The following is a 19410-nucleotide window of genomic DNA, read 5'->3' as shown; positions in this document are numbered from 1 at the left end:
CATTTAACTTTTTCGTGAAAAATTCTGTAGAGCCATGGCTTTCCAGTACTGGTCCCGGGGAGTTCTAAGCGTCGTGATTCTTAGCCAGGTTCTGATCTATTTAATAGGCTTCCCAAAAATATTTATTGGCAGAACATATTTAACTTGCATACTCTCAAAGAATATTCTTAATAGCTGGTACAGCAGCTGTAACAGTAAGTCGGAATATCTGTTATCTTCCATAAATAGTGGCAAGAATATCTTGGAGTGGAGATGCGTGGCTGCTGACCTAGTGTAACTGTTAGCTTCGTATGCTGCTTTAAGCTTTTACTTAAGGCAAACTTGCAGAGTAATTGAATGAATGGAGTGTACACTCAGCATCCAGAATACGCTTTTTGGAGCTGGACTCCCCTCTTGTGCTCCTAGAAACATTTGAGATCCCAGCTTAATCCTTTGCTGCGTCTACCCCTTGTGACGTTCAAAGGTTTTTAAGTCTAGTGCTAGAGCTGTCAAGTCTTGGACATCAAATGACACACGTGGCACTGATTTCTGCCATCATACAGAGTGGGAAAAAGTAGTTGGGATATACTATTTATGGGAAGGTCCTGCACGCTTAAGAAACCCTTGTAGACAGTGCACAGCCCTAGCCGTGTGCCTGTGCTGGGCTGCTCTGGCCACGAGCGCTGTCGTGATACTCCTGTTGTGTGACTGAATGTGCAAGACCCTGCTCCCGCTCGTGACTTGGCGCTCCTGGCACGTGGTCCGTGATTGTATGGGTGTTAGAAGCAATACATCAGCCTCCGCTCATTTTGCTTTGTGTTGTGGGCTGGTGGGCAATACAAATGCCCTATGCTACCGTAAAAAACAATAGATTCAATTCTTCTGTTAGGTTTCTGGCACCCCTAGGTTATGAGAAACTTAAAATGCCTTCAGTGAGCAACTTGTATGGGATGAAAGTGTTTTATTTTGTGTATGGCTGTAGTTGTTTCTCTTTCTGAATTGGGTACTCATCTAGAGTAAAGCAAGTTGTTTTGAGCTACAGCTTAGATTAAACATTTTGGAAGTACGCATTAGCTGAAGACTGGCATTGATAAAACACTAACAAGCTCTTATCTTAAAGCGTATAGACTCGAATGAACGCCAAGAATAATATGCATTTCCTTTCATTTTCAAGACTGTGGAGAACTTTCCCTTTTTTTTGGGGGGGTGGGTGGAGGAGGAAACGAATTATACTCTGAAACTGGGAAATGAGAGCAATTAATCTCTGCAGTTGTGTGTAGGCAGGAGGGACTATTTGTTGCATGACAGCCTGCTCTCAGAACTGGAAACAAAGTAGGTTGTTTGTGTCTTTTTATGTCCTCGTCCTAGTTTGCTTTAGGACAAGAGCATTTACCTCATGACGCTTATTTTTGAACTTTATACTGGAGGCAGTGTTCACATTCCACTCAGTCTTTTACAGCACCAAGAAGGGAGAATTAGTCAGCTGTTCTTTGTTTTTATTTCCCTGACTCTTGAACAGGGCCCAGGCTTGCCTCTGAGGTTTTTCATCTGGATCAGTCTGAATAAAACAGATTTTCTTGCAACTGAAAACTCTTTATTTGCAAAAGGTTATGATAACCAGAAGAAGCCAAGCTCCCCCAGTTTTTGTTTGGGGGGTGGGATGGGGAGTGGAACTGGCTTCCCGCAGTCCTGTTCGCATTAGAGCGGGTTTGTAGGATGCTTATTTAAAAACAGAACAAAAAATGAAAGCTATCATGTTTGTGCCTTAGCGGAGCATGCCAGGATGCTGTTGCTAAGATGATGCATGCTGATTCTGGCATAAATAGTTATTTGAGCAGACCCTACCCTAAGGAGTTGAGTCCCAATCCTTTCTCTCCTGTATAGGAACAAATCAATTATTCTAAGGAGGCAGTGTTGTCTCTCAGTGCTGTTGTGTTGCTTTTTGAAAACGTTTTGTAAGTTAGTCCTTAAGTGGGATAATTGCTTTCAGCATTTGCAAGTTAAATGAAGAAAGCTCTAATTAGATTTTATAAAGTGGCTTAGCATGTTGAGAAGGCTTTTCATAAAGTATACTGTGTATTCACTTGGCGTTGCACAATTAAATTTCGTGTAGCACTGACGAAACCAAAAAATCCTATTTGGCCTTGGTTGCTCCTGGGCGCTTAAAGGCTTGAAAGCCTGTCTTAGGTACTCCTAGCTATACATACTCTCGTCCTTTCCCCACCATCCCACCCTCGTCAGGGCATTTATCTGTATTTTAGAGACCTGAGGAGTTGCGATCAAGACCAACCTGCTTGAGGAAGGATATTGGAGTAGAGCATAGAAGCTTGGTATTTTGTACCACTTTAAAACGGGGCCATGGCACATGCTGTTTAATCTGTCTTAGCCGTTATTATGCTGTGCTAATTGTACGGTGGTGCTGGGTGGCAGAGAGCCATTTTGTTCAGGTTAGTCTTAGCTCCGTGTGGGCACTTATTGAGTTCCACGGAAACTAAGCAGCACCCATGCTTAGTAATCTTTGGTATTGTTTGGTGTCCTGTAGGTTAGAAATGTGATATGCTAATGCTTTACTATTGCCATCACAGCCTTGGCATAAGCAGAGGGACTGGCCAGAGCAGCGTAACACATTGCTTGTCATCTGAATAAGAACTTAGCCTAGTCACAAGCTGCTTTCACGTGTGGTTTCTGCAGTGTGCGTGCCAGGAGCTTCCTGATGAGAATTGGAAAGAGTCCCCAAAGCTGATGTTTGTTCAGATCGTTTGGGCGGTTGCTGGATGTGACTTACTAGAGTCTGTTTTAACTAAGATGCACTCTGTTTAGGAAGTAATACCTTTACTAAATCAGTCAATGAGTTCTTGAAGCTTCATCTGCAAAGATGTAGATCCCACATGCTAACAACTTTGAAGGCAGTTCAATGAAACTGGATCTGAAGAACGAGTATTTCATGAAGGCAGTTCAATGAAACTGGATCTGAAGAACGAGTATTTCATGAGAAGTCTTGCATTGATTTGCTATGAGTTCAGATAACTCACAGGAGATGATGAATGCAAACTGGTCAAAACTGTTATTTGCCTTCTGCTCTACTCAAGAGGACTTGGGCTTGTTTCATCTTCTCTTGTGGTTATCACTGTGCAGGTGAAACTCTTTATTAGCTGCAGAAATGTTTGGGAATGGCAGTTAGTATGTTTAGAGGAGTAGCAAATACAATAGATACTTTTTGTATGTCTGCAATTTATCTTTGGTGATAAGGCCCAGATTTGAGGAAGTGTATAGAGATCTCTAGTGAAATCCACTCACCTTAGGAAGCTAACTCATGGATCATCAACCAGCCTATATCCTAGTAGGAGGGGACAAAAGGTTGTTCTCCTGTTCTCTAACCATACTTGATCTCTTCAACTGTAGGTTAAAAAGAGTCATGTCTATTATGGTCAACTCTTCTCACTTCTTGCTTATAAGAGGTCAAGTTCTTTGAATGCTTCTGGAATCAACAAACTCCCGTTTGAATTCGGTGGGTCATTTTCTCCATGACAAGTTGTGGCAGTGTGTTCTTTGTCTGAACAACAGGCTTGCTATTGTAACTGCATGGAGTACACATCTTTGGATGAACATTCGCAGCCGCCCACGCACTCTTGATTCACTTAACCACATGTGCCTTAAAGTGTTTTATTCATTTTCAGTGCCTGCCCATATCTGTCTTTGTAAATGGACTTTGTGTCCCCCTTTGAAGTATGTACATACTACAAGGACTTCTGTAGTCAAATTGAGTAGCCCTCAAGTGAACACAGATTTAGGCCTTTCCCCTCTTCTACCTCAAATGTCAAACCAATGTGTAACACTGTTTAATGGAGTTATTTACTTATATCGGTAAACACGTAGACTAAATTAGAAACTTTTGGCAGGTTCGATGTGATATCTTGTAAGTGATATGCAGGAATAACTCCAGTTTTCTTTGAGAAAAGATTATGAATTGGATGAAATTTTCTTTATTACAAGAGTTAGTTCATGCTATGGCAGGTTCTGCAAGTTGGTGAAATTAAAGTTCTTAAGTGAACTTGAGGTGATGAAGTTTCCGTGCCTGTATAGATGAAATGGTCAAACTTAAAACCTTTAGTAGCTCCTTAAAAAGGCAGATATTACTGTGTGAGATGTGACCAATACATATCTCAAGAATTAAGATATCTTCTTCCCGAATCCTTTTCTCCTTTTAACATAGTCTTAGGAGTTGAAATTTGTATGTTGTATACTTAGCCAGTGTAGTATCTGTGCTGTTGATTCCAATGGCTTGAAACTGGTATTGTAGGTGCTAAGTGTCTTACTCATGTCTGTACTTAGACGAATTTCAGTTGAAGATGCGGCTTTTCTTCAAGGCAGGGCAGGTCTGGAAATTGATAAATTGGAGATTTACTCCTGAAAGTGCCAAAGATGTTGTTATTTGAGCAAATTTAGTAGGATTTACTTTAGCCCATAGAGCATATAGAGGTGGGGAAGTGGGGGAAGATACTCAAATCAGCAGGTTCAATTGAAAAACTGCAATGACCTGACAAAGAGGGCAGAGTCAGAAAGCACAGGTAGATCTTAACGTTTCATCTACCTGGCGGCTGTGCCAAGGCAAATACATGCTCTTTGGCAGGGGAACAGTGGCATATCCTTAAGTGTCCCAGCTGCCCAACTAGAGATCGATTTTTGTCTACTGGGGTTACTTTCTTATGAATCAGGGGCAACCTTTGTGAATACTCAAATCGGTACTTTTCATGCAAAGAAACTACCATTTGCGCTTGGAACAGGGTCCTTTGGAAGATGCTGATTCGTATTTTATAGGAACAAGATAAAGTATGTTGCCGCCTTCTCTGTCAGCTTCTTCCATGTGACCAAAGGCAATGCATGAACTTTTGCTGCATTTCAGGATTTTATGCTAATGTTTCACTTCTATCAGTATTTTTTTCAGAAAGGAAAATTATCTTAATTACCATGAAGTAACTAATCCGTGAAGCTGTAATCGTTGCTGACACAATGCTTCATATTTACGAAATATGAACAATTCAGTTCACCTCCTCAGATTGTCGTTTGAGTTACTGTAAAGTTTCCCGTAACTGTTCTTTAATCAAGAAACTGAATTCTATAACATGAGTAGTAAAGTTTTGACTACAAAAATGTAATGTTTTCTTTCATATGTTATCCAGCTTAGTGAAATGTATTCCATCAGCGTATTTTAAGTTTCAGTAATAATTTCAGTATAATTTATTAGATGGTACAATTAGGAAGATTTGTTTTCTGTAAAGGTGGTATTTGGTAGCACATGGAGCAAATATTGTGCTGATTATTTGCTGTGGCATGACTATTTTCTTTAACTGTAAGGCTTCTAATAAATGGTGATTTGTTACATCTTTGCCTAATTGTATAATCTTTATTTTTCACTAGATTTGAATAGGGTGTTTTTGTCTTTCATACGTCGGTCTTCTGCACATCTTACCTTTTTTTGTCACTTGAAATCTTGCCAGTTTTCGTGTTGGTTTCCAGACTCTCAAAGTTAGCTAGCCAGCCTTGTTCTGGCATCCTCGTTTATAAAGTGCCAAAATTATACGAACTAAGGCCAAATAAACTATATAATTTATCTATAAGCATGATGCCAGGTTTTTTTTTCTTTTGTCTGATCTTTTGCAAATAAGGCTTTGCACATCCTGATTACTAGTATTTTGGAGTACAGGAATATCACTCTTGTTTCAAGATGAGAGTGTACGAAGGCTCTCAAAATTAGATTTGGGAAGCAGAAAGGCTACTGCCCAGTACCGCATAGCATCGTAGTAATGTCATTGAATAAATTACTCTATGATTTAAGTGAGGACTCCTGGATGCATAAGCACATAATAATTTGACAGGGGCCCGCTGTGTTTCTCTTGAAGATCATAACCCACGGCAGTTTTGCTTACCGTGGGAAACTTTCCTGTAGCTGGAGGCTGGAATGGCCATATCTATTTGTGAAGGACAAGGGAGTGCTTTAGTTACCTTCAAAGACCCATTACGGGATACGATTGCTTGTGGGAGTGTCTGGTTATGATCTGTTAGAAAACAGCCTATCAATAAAACAGAGGCTCTTGTAATAGAGCACTTCTTAATCTTCCTGTGTAGCTATTTATAGGCTGTGACATCTTAATTTGCCTCTCATGTGCATCAACTTCTGTTATTTTAAAAGATCAAGTAGCTTTCACACGCCTCTGAGAATCAGTTCTGCAGGAAACAGTCTGTTTTCTAAGGAATCTTATGAAAAGGCTTCAAGTCATAAGTTTGTTGTAAAAAATATGTTAAGGTTTTTGCTGGTGTCTTTTTAAAGGACAAAGAAGTTATGGAATGTCCTGTTATATAGCTATTTCTATATTAATCCTGTATTTGTCCGATTATAAGCATATTTCCTCGAATTCTCAAAGGATTTCCAGTTGCTGATAGTACTTACTTGTCTTTAGTGAGTGTGCAATGACCCACCTGGAGCAATATTAAACGTATTGTTCTCTTTGTTTTTGTGGTCATTTTCTTTATCAGAGTGGTCCTAGCGCCAGATCTTGTCACAAGATGTGCATTGACATTCAACGAAGGCAGATCTACACACTGGGACGCTATCTGGATTCCTCCGTGAGGAACAGCAAATCTCTGAAAAGTGACTTCTATCGCTATGACATTGACACAAACACATGGATGTTACTAAGTGAAGACACTGCAGCGGATGGAGGTCCAAAGCTGGTGTTTGATCATCAGGTCAGCTACGCTGATGCTCTTAGTGCAAGTTCTCAATGTTTGCAAATCAATTTTGGTCATAGCCTCCTGTCGTGGTACACGCTCCTGCGACGTAGAAGTGCTGTACCAGGTAACATAGCGGTGATGAGGAAGGCTGTGATCTGTGCTCAGTTAAATTCTAATAGCATTTTTGTCTAATGCCACTGACTACTGGTATTCTAATCAAATTGAGTCAGAAGAATCATAAAAACCTTTGCAAACTGATTCATTTTATTAAAACACATTTTATTAAAGCTCAAAGCACAGTTCATCTGTTTTTAATCAGTCTTGTTGAGCTGGGTTTGCAGATCTGCCTACTCAGAGGGTGTTGGGGAACAACTTGCAAAGCTGTGTATGGTACCTTCAGAAGAACACTATAAACAAGCTGCTGAAATGAGGCCGGCAGGATCCAGGATTCTTTCAAAATTGGTTGTCTTAAAAATTGCAGAATGTGCTTGCTTTGTAGAGATTGAAACACCTTAGAGGAGTGGCTACTAATCTTTTAAAAAGCCGCACCTGTCCATGTGTTCAAACTGAATACTTTTTTATGTATGTTGTGTGTTTAATGGCTTTTGTGTGCTTGAAAAAGGTATTTTGTTCTTAATTGCTTTTTATAAAGTGTGGCCAAGAAACAGCACATCAGTACTCATTTTTAAAGCAGCCCAAGAACTGCTTTTATTGGTACTAGCTGTTTTGTAACTAAAGCTGTTGTTTGCCAGCACAATATGCGTTTCTGCTGATACCGAAAATTAAAGATACGTGTTGTCTGCAGAACAAAAGCCAATCAGTCTTTCTGTTCTATTAATAACGAATACCAGTCTCCCAGGTGTTGGGGAAAAGGCAAAAGTAAATTGTCAGCTGGCAAGGCTACGCTGGGTACCTTGTTTGCCTGCTTCTGAAATTGTTTCTTTTTTCCCTTGCTGTCTCTTAGGAAAGAATGTCCTCCCTGAATTCTTTATCAATCTGTAGCTCTTTCTCTTGTCTCCCTCAGTACCTACTGCGATAGCGGTTTTTGTTTAACCTTCACAAAAATGTGCTACACTAGAAGTGTTTTGTGTAGGCTTTGCTGAGCAGCATCTCTATCTTACTGTAATCTTGTCTGGTTTTTTTCTTTTTTTTTTTCCCTCCGCTGTTTTGTAACCCTCTGCGTTGCGCTGTGTCTGAAAACATCACCTGGAGTCAGGGAGTTTTGATTTGTACTGCGATGCATCTCTTGTGCCATAACCTGAATTGAGGCTTTGGGGATAAACATATTTCTGCTGCAGCCTCATCAAAAATCATTGGCCAGGTTGCGGCCCTGCTTTATGTTGAAGTAATGGGGATAACAGTAAATATATGCTTGGGATGGAATCTGAGTAACAAATCGCAGGCTGGTTTTGGACTGGTTGAGTGGCGGTCAGTAAATTAGCAGTGATTTTGAATTTTTCCCTTGCATAGCCATTGTCAAAGGCGATATTCTGTTAACTTTGACAGAATTGGCTATGGATCCTGGTGAAAAACTCTAAAATGTTTTTCCTAAAATCAGCAGCTAGAGGCAAGTTTTTTACATGGTGAAGGGTACATGTAGGCTTTTTTTTTCTCTTATTTAATAAGAAAGTTAAAATTAGACTCAGATTTTAAATAAAGGACTATTTTTTGAGATTAATACCTGCCAACCGTGAAGACACACGTATTCGTTTCTGTTCATTAGAGGTTCAGGAGATGTGCAGAGCACTGTCTTACTAGGTACCACTTGCAGGGGAGGGATGTTTAATCTTAAATCTTAGCGTGTTCAAGTCTTAACGTGCTGGCTTAAAACTCCTTCTCTCGTTCTTACAGATGTGTATGGATTCTGAAAAACACATGATATATACCTTTGGAGGCAGAATTCTGACCTGCAACGGCAGTGTTGATGACAGCAGAGCCAGTGAACCGCAGTTCAGTGGATTGTTTGCTTTTGACTGCCAGTGTCAGACATGGAAACTTTTGAGAGAGGATTCCTGTAATGCTGGACCTGAGGATATCCAATCCCGAATAGGACACTGTATGTTGTTTCATTCTGTAAGTATCTGCACCGTACTTTGATTCATGATGCCTGACTTAAAGGAGAACATCTGGTTTTGATTTTTCTTGCAAGTTTGAGGCTCTTTAATCTCCAAATTGGTATGTTGTCTCACTGGATTTTATGTTAGCTGATGTTCTGATGCTTCTCTGGTAAGTGCAGGTGGTATTAATTCAAGTCTTGGAGCTTTCATGACTTCAACTGAATAAAATTTCAAGTAAAAAGCAAGATGAATTTTAAATAGTTGATTTTAATCAAATAATGATAAATAGACCCAGAGGCCATGTTACAATTTGATCTAAAGAGAGTTTTTCTTTTAGAGTTGGTAGAGAGCATCTTAGAAGCTTCTGATCTAGGAAATACCCTATGTGGTTACTGGAATGATAAACTTGGCTAGTGCAGGGGCTTATTGGGTGTGTATTGAGATGCACAGGCCTCGTATTCCTCTGTGCTGAGCACCCAGCTGCTGCTTGTCTTAAGCAGCTGTTAACAGCTGGGCACAGATGGCATTACGGGCACTTCATCCAGAGACTGATGGAAAGGCAGAGGGATGAGGGGCTGGGGGGTGTGTAGCGTTTTATTTAGTATTGGGTATTAAAAAACCACCTTCCATTGCCTTTCCAGTTGTGCTCATCAACCACGTCTGCTTAAGTGCAGAACATGGGAACTGCAGGGTGAGGGTGGTAAAGGGAGGATGGTTAGTGTCACATGTTCTGGACTAGCTTTCCACGTAGGTGTTTTCAGTGGAATAGCACAGTACAGAGGGGATTAGCATCAAGTAGGAACTCTTGCATGGGTAGATGTGGTGCGGTGGCAGTTCTGCACTGAATTTACATGGCAGCTTCTTAGTGGTAGTAAGTCTTAAACTCTGACTTGGGGGTGGGGGGAAAGAGAATTAAAATTAATATTGTGGCATTCAAGTGTGTACTGATACCACCAATTGAAAACTGACCAATTTGAACAATTTACTGAGTTTATTTCTCTTTCCCTTTCAAATGAAAGATCAGAATTTTTATAGTGAATACTGTGCTTTCAGAGCTTTCGATTTCATTTTTGTTTTGAATGGCTCTCTAAAATCTGGTCAAAAACATACTGCCACACAAAATTCTGCACAGGTGCCAGAGGCTTTTTCAAATATGTCTGTGGTAAAAATAAGAATACAGGTTTCTGTAAGCACAGGTCATGGAAGTTTAGGTCCTTTGCTGTTTTCTCAACCATTTGAAAGAAAAATAATCTTCCTCTTACGGACTTTCCACTTGGCAAACTTGAAAGAAGTAATAAACCTGTTATTCTTGGCTTGCTGCTTGCCATTTGCCTGTTCTGAGTTTAGTAATGTGCTGGTACCTGGATGGTTTCTCTTACAGTCCGTCTTTTGTTCCTGTTTTTTTTTTTTTTAACAGTGAAGTTATGATCTAATGGGTTTTAGATGTGGAGACTGCTAATTCTTGATATTAAACTTGAAAAATGAATTGCTGTTTTATGTTCTGAAGTTACAGCTTGATCAGGCAAGGCTACAGTAGTTAACTATGCAAAATCTGCCTGGCCACTCTCAAGCTGAAACTGTGTTGGATCCAGGTTTGTGGTCTCATATAGATCATGAAAAAGGAATCTTTAAAATTGCATTTGTGTCCTGGTTTCGGCTGGGATAGAGTTAATTTTCTTCCTAGTAGCTGGTACAGTGCTGTGTTTTGGATTTAGCATGAGAATAACGTGATAACACACTGATGTTTCAGTTGTTGCTGAGCAGCGTTTATACTAAGTCAAGGACTTTTCACCTTCCCATGCTCTGCCAACGAGGAGGTACACAAGAAGCTGGGAGGGGGCACAGCCAGGGCAGCTGACCCAAACTGGCCGAAGGGACATTCCATACCGTGTGACGTCATGCTCAGTATATAAGCCAGGGGAAGTTGGCCAGGGGGCAGTGATAGCTGCTCAGGGACGGGCTGGGTGTCGGTCAGCGGGTGGTGAGTGGTTGCATCATGTCTTGGGTTTTTTTTTCCTTCCTGGGTTTTGTCCGTCCCTCCCTCCCTCTCTCTCGTTGTTTTACTTTCCATTACAATTTGTTGTTGTTGTTATTGTTTTATTATTTCAATTATTAACCTGTTCTTATCTCAACCCACGACTTTTCTAACCTTTGCTCTTCTGATTCTCTCCCCGATCCCACTGGGGGGGGGGCGGGGAGGGTGAGCAAGCAGCTGTGTGGTGCTTAGTTGCCAACTGGGGTTAAACCACGACAATTTGTGAGGGGCTTTTTGGGGTGGAGAGGCTGTGAGCCCTTAATGGTTTAGCTCTTGAAACTGAGAAATCATGAATTCAAGAATCGAGAAAATCAAGAATCTGATCAAGAATGCTCAAGTTTTTATTGAGTTTGAGAATAACAAACTGTTCTGCATAATTGTTCCCTGTGAATCTTTGTGGAGATGGAGGTAAGGTATTTACCAAATAAAGATTGGTGGACCTGATAGTTAAGGCATGATTTTAAACTTAGGAGAAACATATATATTACTCCCTGATTCATTCATGTTTTTGTTAGTGGTCACAGTTGGCCAACGAACTTTCTTGAGCTTGGTAAAGACATACTTGTGTTTTCCGTTCTAGAAAAATCGCTGCTTATATGTATTTGGTGGCCAGAGATCGAAGACTTATTTGAATGACTTCTTCAGTTATGATGTAGACAGCGATCATGTGGATATCATATCAGACGGCACTAAGAAAGATTCAGGGATGGGTAAGAGTATAACTACATACTAATTTCTTCCCGTTGGTACAAATGAGAAATACGTCGTTAGGTAGGTGAAAGGCCAGCTTCAGTGTCCTGTGGTATCAGGTTAGCATCCTTAACTAGCCCTGTGTACCCAAGTAAACTCCACAGTATATAGGTTAAACTTATGCCAGCTCTTCTGTCCTTCCTGTCACTTGACACTCGCCATCTTCAGCACAATACAAATAATTGATGCATGAAACCACATAGCACCTCAAATGAAAAAAAATTCAGCAAAATAAGAACTAAAAAATCTCCTTTGAAACTCCAGCAAAGACCAAAAAAAAAGGCTGAAAAAATAATTTTCTTTAAACCAGGAAAGGAGAAAGCAATTTTTTTTCTAGTTTTCACCAAGTGAAAGATGCCATAAAATAGAAATAATCTGCTTGGTTTGAGATGCAGAAAGGCAGGTAGAATGCTCAGAGACAGAGAATTGGAGTAGAGGGACAGAGGTTATTTTGCCTGGCAGGGGCTAACTGGAAAGATGAGACCTGTTGTCCTGTTATTCTTGTACTAAATTATCAGGGAGTGGCACAAAAAGGTAGGAGGAGGGAGCAAGGCTTCAGTCCTGTTTTGGTTCATACCACTAGAGCTATATACACCAGGCATAGTTCTGTATACCAGAAACCATTAAAAACACCCAAAAGGCATTGTAACACAACTATAAAGAACTGATTTTATACCTCTTCTCCTCAAATGACAGAGAAGAATGTTCTTTTTTTTCCGAAAAGGATTTCTGCATGTATAAGCCCATCACTTTGCTGTGTTGCAAATATCCCGATTTTCAGCGTACAGCTCAGAAGTGCAAATTTGTGTTGCAGTGTGTACTACTATAGGAGAGAGGTGACGAGTATTTCTCACATTGTGTATGTTTAGTCCCGATCTTGTTTTCTCTTCTTCTAGTAACCAAAATCCCAGGAAGCTAATTTATATTGAATTTAGGCTGCCCTCCTTATTTTGATTAGGCTTAATTTTTAGCAAGTAATTTTGCTGAACTTTTGAAATGAATTATTGATGGTTATGAGTTATTGTTTGCTCATTAATTTAGTTATGCCAATGAGGGAGAAGAGTACCCAAGCTCTTATTCTCTGGAGTCATTTATTTACTTGAGTGCTTCCAAGAAAGAACCAGTTTGTATTGTTGACAATCTCCTTTATTAAGGTGCCTGCATTGTTGCCTGATGCTGCTCTACGCACACCTACGCACCATTTGTTGTCCTTAGAGCTTTTAAAGAATTGATTATTTTTTTTTCCATGAAATTGCTAGCATTCTGCCATTTTGCTTTTTTAAAACTACATTTCTTTACAGCCAGAAGCTTTAAAGCATGTGGCTTTAAGCTGACACCTGTGTCTACTTCAGATTTAAAGATACCGAGCTTGCCTTATGGCTGGAGAAGACACTGAGCTCTGCTTCTCAGCAAGTACATTAACTGCAAAGTTCGGTTAAGCAAACGAGACTAATATTTAGCTCTCCTCCCCATTCCCACAGGCCCTGAAGTGGTGAATAGTAGACTTTGTAAGAAAGTGACTCATTGGAAATAATACATGAGTAGATTTTCAGTTTACTGTTCTCCTGTGTGTAGAAAGTAAACAGATTTGAACGTTTCCCTTGCTTTTGAAAGAAGATGGTAGGATTATTTGCATTTTAACAGGAAGAGGACAAAATGCTTGTTACATTCAGACAGCAAATGCTGACAGCACTATTTTCACCCGAAAAAGCAAGTCTTTATAGTGCTCTTGTTAGGTAGCAATACACCATTTTGATCTGTATGAACAAAGTGATTCCCTGACTGGTCGCTGTGAGGTTTTAAGCTGCTCGGTGTGATGAGTCAAGTTGAGGATGCCTGACCTAAATGTGCCTATAAAGTCCCATGATTACATTTTGTTCCTGGCTCGCATGTGGCATTCAGTTCTATTCTTAGTTGAGCTATTTTGATTTTTACCCTTTCTAAAAGAACTTAATTGTGCATTTGCTTAAAATTTCCGTTAGAGTAGTGGGAAGATTTTTAAAAAAGTAGTAAAATGGGTAGTTAAGGATTATCAGTAATACGGAGTTGTTGCAATACTAGAAAACTATGGTAATGATATGTTGGTTTGCTGCTCTCATCTTCTGGATGAGCTATTTATGCTGTTGAGTGTTTCTTTGCTCTTAGTTGCTTTTGATGTTGATCCTGGAACCAGTTTCTTGTATAGGTGTTGTGTTTGAGAGAATATTGGGTGATAAGTATCACTTAAATTTTCTTAATTTGGAGTAAAGGACAATAATTGTAGCAAGTTTAGATGCGCTTTTTTCATTCCTGGGAAAAGTTCAAATTTGGTCAAGGTACCGTTTCTAAAAGATGGGTTTGCACACAGCTTTGCCTACTAAAAATGTCTCCTGACTCGATCCGCTTTGAACATGGGTAAGCCTTACAGCTCTTCATGTCTGGCAAATGCCATTTGCCAGTGAGCGTGAGTGCTTTCTCCAGCTCATTGCATCAAAAAAACTGGTGTTTTCTCTTTGTTGTCAAAGGAGGGCAGTACAGTGAAATTAGGCCATCGGGGATGGTTATCTTGCTGCTGCCTGAAAACTGTCAGGAGCAAGAAATTTGTTAGTTCAGCTAGAGAATGGACAAAATGGGACTGAGGAAAAGAGAATGCAGCTGTGATAATGAGTTGGATATGAAGAAAGGCAGTAGTGGCACAAATTGGAGGAAGCGTAGTAGGGTTGAATAGAGCCTGTAGTCAGGGGAGAGGCAGAAGTGTGTATGTTGATGGACATACCCTTTTAGAACAGTCGTATACTTTTAATTGCTTTTATAAAAACAGCAACACACAAACAACAAACCCCCCAAACCCAACACACATATGCCAGGGTGTATCTCTGAAGCATACACGTGGTCTAGAGATGCCACCAGTATCAGATGTCTTCAAAAGGCTATACTGACAGCTTGCCTGACTTGCTTAGCACACAATCCATGACTAATCACGGGCAGTCATTTCAGGTCTCAGGGAGCTAATGGGAACACTTGTGGTCAAGGTTCCTATGATAATCCTTTTTGGCTGTGACTCCGGTGGCGTGTCAGAGACGTTGGTCAGAGGGAGAATTTCCTTCTGCAAGAGAATCGAGATCATCTTATATCCCTTGGCATCGAGTAACTTCCAAAGTCAAATGAGAACGTTCCTGTGGCTCCTTTTAATGGTGAAGTAGTTCTTAAGGGCAGACTGTGAATATTTCTTTAGCTACCAGTGAAGTTCCCAGGTCTCTTGCTGGGGCAGGTGCTCCTTCGAGATACAGAGCTGTGCACCTGACAGACGGGAGGTTTCATGGATAAGTACCACGGACAGAGGCGACAGCCCAGTCCAGGAAATCCTGATTTAAAACAAGACGATGTCAGAAAAACAGTAATCAAAATAGAAAGCACAGCTAGCCCAACATGGTCAGGATCCGACTCAGACAAGCAGTCTCAATATCCCATTTTGATCGTCTGTTTGTGACACCTGACACGTTTTGCCCTTGTTTAGTTTAAGGTCTACCTTGCCAGTGGCCAGCACGTCTCTTGCCATGGAAGCGCTTTGTTTCGTGAGGGACCTTATGTGCTTTTCATCTTGTGAGGTGCTTCTCTGAACCGATCTCAAAATACTTCCCTCCTACTATGAAGGTCAGGGGGAGAGCAGGCAGTCACCAAGTCCTAAGGATGCTTTACAGAGATGTCATAGCAGCAGAATTCCATTCAAATACACTGACCTGTTTTTTCCAAAATCTCACGTTGCTTGGGAGAGAACTGAGTGTTGGACATCGCGTTGTTGCTTTTTCAACATGACAACCAGACTGTTCAAATGGTCTCCGTAGTTGCTCCTTGGCTGACTGCCAAATGCAGTCTCATCATGAAAAATCCAAGAGGATAATCGTTATCTTGCTGTGTCAACAGCTGGCCTGCATGCTATCTCTGTCATTCATCGAGGTTTGCTCCACTAAAGTTCAGGGGAGGTGCTGCTTCAGTTTTATATGGATTACAAGTAGTGGTATGGAGTAACTTGCTGACCTACTGCTTTTTTTTTAAATTAATCCATCAGGGAGGTGCCAGGTTCTGGTGAACAGCAATATCCATGTGATGTAGCTTTCTCCTATTTTTTCTAATCACGAGGCATCACAAGGAGGGAGGATACTTGCAAGTCACTTGTAGCGGGATTAGCAGTAACGTGTTCTGAGGGTTTCGTAATTTAGGTGGCACTAAAAGGCTGTCAATGAACTTGCTTCCCGTAATTATCCTTCACAAATCCTTCAGAGGTGGTCTGCAGACTACAGGTTTCATCATTGTTTTGCCAATGCTGTGTTTTGAAGCATGTTTAAAAACATGCTACAGTATCCCCTCAAATGAGAGAGGCGAGATTTAATTTCCAAACTTCGTCTAGTGCTATGAGAATCACATCTGTGAACTCCTGATTTACTGCTTTGCAAACTCTGCCTCTGTGTAAAAGCTCTGTTTTCTTGCTTAGATACTGGCAGCAGCCAACGCTGTGCTTGAAACAACGGTAGCTGTTTGCATGTATAAGCCAAAAAACATTCAGCTTGCTGAAATGATCACTATGATCAAATAAATGCCTTTAAGTAGGGACTGTGGTAATGGGAACATATCTGTTTCACGATTAGGTGTCACTTTTGTAGAAAAGCTTTTCCCATGCATTATATTTAAATTGAAATTATATTGTACAGGGTTACACAGCGTCTTATCGAAGCTTTCTCAGGAATTACTAGTTTATGTAACTGGCTGCTAACTCAAGGCCTGTGTGGCTGAATATTGTTTTCAGATATTGAGGCCATGAGCGTTTCATTTTTGCTATATAAAAATAAATGAAAAGGTTATGTTCTGGAGAGACGGTTCAGACCTCTTATTTTCAATTAGTTACTGCCCTTCTACCCTGGACTGGTTAATGAGATTATGGGGAAAAAAACACAGTGGCACAAGAAAAGCCCTTGCCATCTACTAGACTTTTTGGGATTGTATTGTGTTTAGTAATTTCTCTGTACAGCTTTTCCTCTTCAATCTGTAACGTATTGTCATAGGAGCCAAGTTAATATCACAGAGCGACAGGCCAGTGCCGTGTTCCAAACAACCAGGGCTAAGTCCTCAGTCGCTGCTTTATGTCCTTCGAGCTGTCAGCCTGCAGCTGACCTGAGTGATCACCGGGCCTGAGAGGCACTCTGAACAGCGTGAAATCCGTGGAGATTGGCTCCAAAGCTGATTTACATCTACATCTATGCAAAGAAGTAGAAGAGCGAGGGAACTTCCATGGAGCCATTCTTACCATGTTATGTACCCCTTGGGTCGAGGACGTTGCAAATAATAGTTCTTGCAGTGCACTGGCATTACCGTGTCTGATTCTCACTCCTTGTTGTTTATGACTTTTCTGAGTCTTAAAATTTAAAAAAAATATATCCTAAGCAATCAGTTACTGTCACAGGTTCAATTTTGTCTCCCACGGAGAATTAAATTTCCTTCCCAGTGTACATTTTGTTAGCGAAATATCACAAGTACTTTTCACAAGTTTACAGCCCGTGTCCCTCTCTAATATGCTGACTGCAATCATATGAATTCTATCCAGCATTTACTGCAGGTCCGCTGCACTTGCAGATTATGAAGCTCTCTTACCCCCTAGTGGAAGCGTTTGTCAGTCATGAGGATTTTACGTAGTCCTTTTGCTCTGTCAAGGATCAGACTTCTTTGGTAAACATCTTTTCGGTGTTTCTGTTGTGTTTAAAATACCACAGCATCTCCCCTTACTGTGTAGTAGCTTGCCTTGTTTCCTCATTGTTTTATTTTCAGGGGCTTGTTTACCAAATTTGTGTTGTCTTGTGGTTTTTAATCATATTATATCTAACTTTCTAGTTCAGTCTTCCTCTGCAAAAGACTAGATGTCAACTTTGTCTAGCCTAAGGCACTACTTAAATATGGTTTCTACAGAGTTGCTTAGATAGGTCAAAGAGGTTAGGAACGTTGCTCCTTGTCTTAGGCCCTTATTAAATGTAGGGATATATATTTTTGGAGATGATATTTTTCTAGGCATTCTGCATTTCAAACAGTCTCAGTAAGAGATTGATGTACAGCTGAGGGAAGCCTGAAATTATTTGACTTGAATTTGGTTTTGATTGCAGTTGCTGCGGATAAATCCTATTCTTACTATCAAGAGTAAAAAACAGAGGCACTGAACTTTGGCGGCTTTTCCCTCTTTCATTATTTAAATAATAATTTCAGCTTCAGGAAATTGAGCATAAACTAGATACAAAATTCATTTATTTAGCAACATTTCAGGCGGGAGGGATGGGACTTCCGTAGACAAGTTTCATACGCTTTCTGTATCAACGGTAATATAACAACCATATTCCTCATGATTATAATTTTCATTTCAATAAGCCTGAGGTATTAATGCTCTGAAGATTTGCATGCTTTTTTTTCCTAAAAACCCGGCATGGTCTCGAATGTTCAAAGCAGCAGATAGGGTTGCAAAGACGTTTTCCATGTACATTAGCATTGCTGATCAAATTTAGATGGCTCTCCTGCCAGAAAAGTCTCAAATATGCCTTGAATTTAATCCTTTTGGGTCAATGATTCAGTCCCTGACTATGCAAGCAAACACATTACATGATACTTTTCAAAAATTAATGATATTTGATCTATAATTGTCTTTTTGTTCTCAATTTCCTTATTGGGTGACTTTCACAGCGCTCATTAGTCTTATTTAAAAACTTCCTTGTGGTTTGCAGCTAAGACAAGGTATGTAGTTGTTGTTGTGCCAGCATTGTTCCCTGCTTTTTTTTCCTCTGCTCTGCCACCCATTTGCTTATAAACTGGATTAATTTTCATTTGAAACTTTGTGGCAAGGTTGGAGGTCAAAATAGGCAGGCTTATGCTGACGGGGGCTCCAAAGGCTCTGCCTCCTGCTTTCCTGTAAAACCATAAGCAAGGATTTTGGCGACAGGACTCTGAGAATGAATTACCTGAATATATTTAAGTTTCTACTTTATGTAAGAATTAAGCATTTTTTTTTTTAAAGAAATGTTTGGGGTTTTTGGCTTTGCTAAACATTTCGGTAGGGGCTTAAACTGTAGAAAACTAAATGCTCCTCAGAATTTTCTAATTGATACTTACTGCTTTCCTGGCCTACCAAATGAGAAGACTGAAGTACGAGACCAAAACCTATTCCAGAATGGGCTTGCAAAATACTGTTTTGTGTGTTCTTAAACAGCAATATTAAATGGTTTATTAGCGAAGGGCTTGTTTTCTAGGCCGTATTTGCAGTTCACAGTTAATTGCAGGGAAGAATTTGCAAAATACAAGAGTTCTGAGAATTTTTCATGCCAAAATCTTGATCGAAGGCCAGAAACCTTTACCAGCCTTTGTAAACTGACCCAGAAAGAGAAATGAGACAAACAGGATCTGTAAACAAAGGTCACGTGCTCTTCACAAATACATTTTGGAAGGATGGTTGCCTAGGGAAACAGGAAATGGGGAATTATACAACAAACAAAAAGGACTGCCAAACAAATTTGCTGACCTTTTTTCGGGGAATTATGATGAAAACTGCTGGAATCCTCAGTATTTCACCATATTTCTAAATCTGAAGGTGGAACAGAAGAATAGCTTGGTAATTATACCACAATTATTTAGAAGATACAAAAAACTTCCCTGACATCTTTGTCCTAAAGGAGGCAATGCGAGGTTGTGAGCTATGTAATCTTGAGTTCATCTTGAATTTTTTTGAGTTTCCCAGCTTTTGCAGTTAAGCTTTCTGGAATCAGTGCTTCCTTTTACGGATGAGATAATAACAGTCACTCCATTCATGTCTACGAGGATCATCTAGCTCTATCTTGAGGCGGTTTAATC

At 40.2% G+C, this 19410-nt stretch overlaps 1 protein-coding gene across 1 annotated transcript in view; it reads left to right on the top strand.

Annotated features, from left to right (window-relative positions):
- The window catches only part of MKLN1 (muskelin 1), a 107107-nt gene that overhangs the window by 61065 nt on the left and 26632 nt on the right, over positions 1–19410 (top strand). Inside the window, exons 10-12 of the mRNA XM_076347428.1 lie at positions 6514–6726; positions 8563–8784; positions 11384–11513. Of these exons, the coding sequence (XP_076203543.1) occupies positions 6514–6726; positions 8563–8784; positions 11384–11513 (565 nt within the window). The remainder of the gene's footprint in view (positions 1–6513; positions 6727–8562; positions 8785–11383; positions 11514–19410) is intronic.

This window comes from Aptenodytes patagonicus, chromosome 1 (assembly GCF_965638725.1).
Source record: "Aptenodytes patagonicus chromosome 1, bAptPat1.pri.cur, whole genome shotgun sequence".
NCBI classification, from domain to species: domain Eukaryota; kingdom Metazoa; phylum Chordata; class Aves; order Sphenisciformes; family Spheniscidae; genus Aptenodytes; species Aptenodytes patagonicus.
Note: the sequence above shows the minus strand (reverse complement) of the source record. Positions and strands in the feature narration are given on the sequence as shown.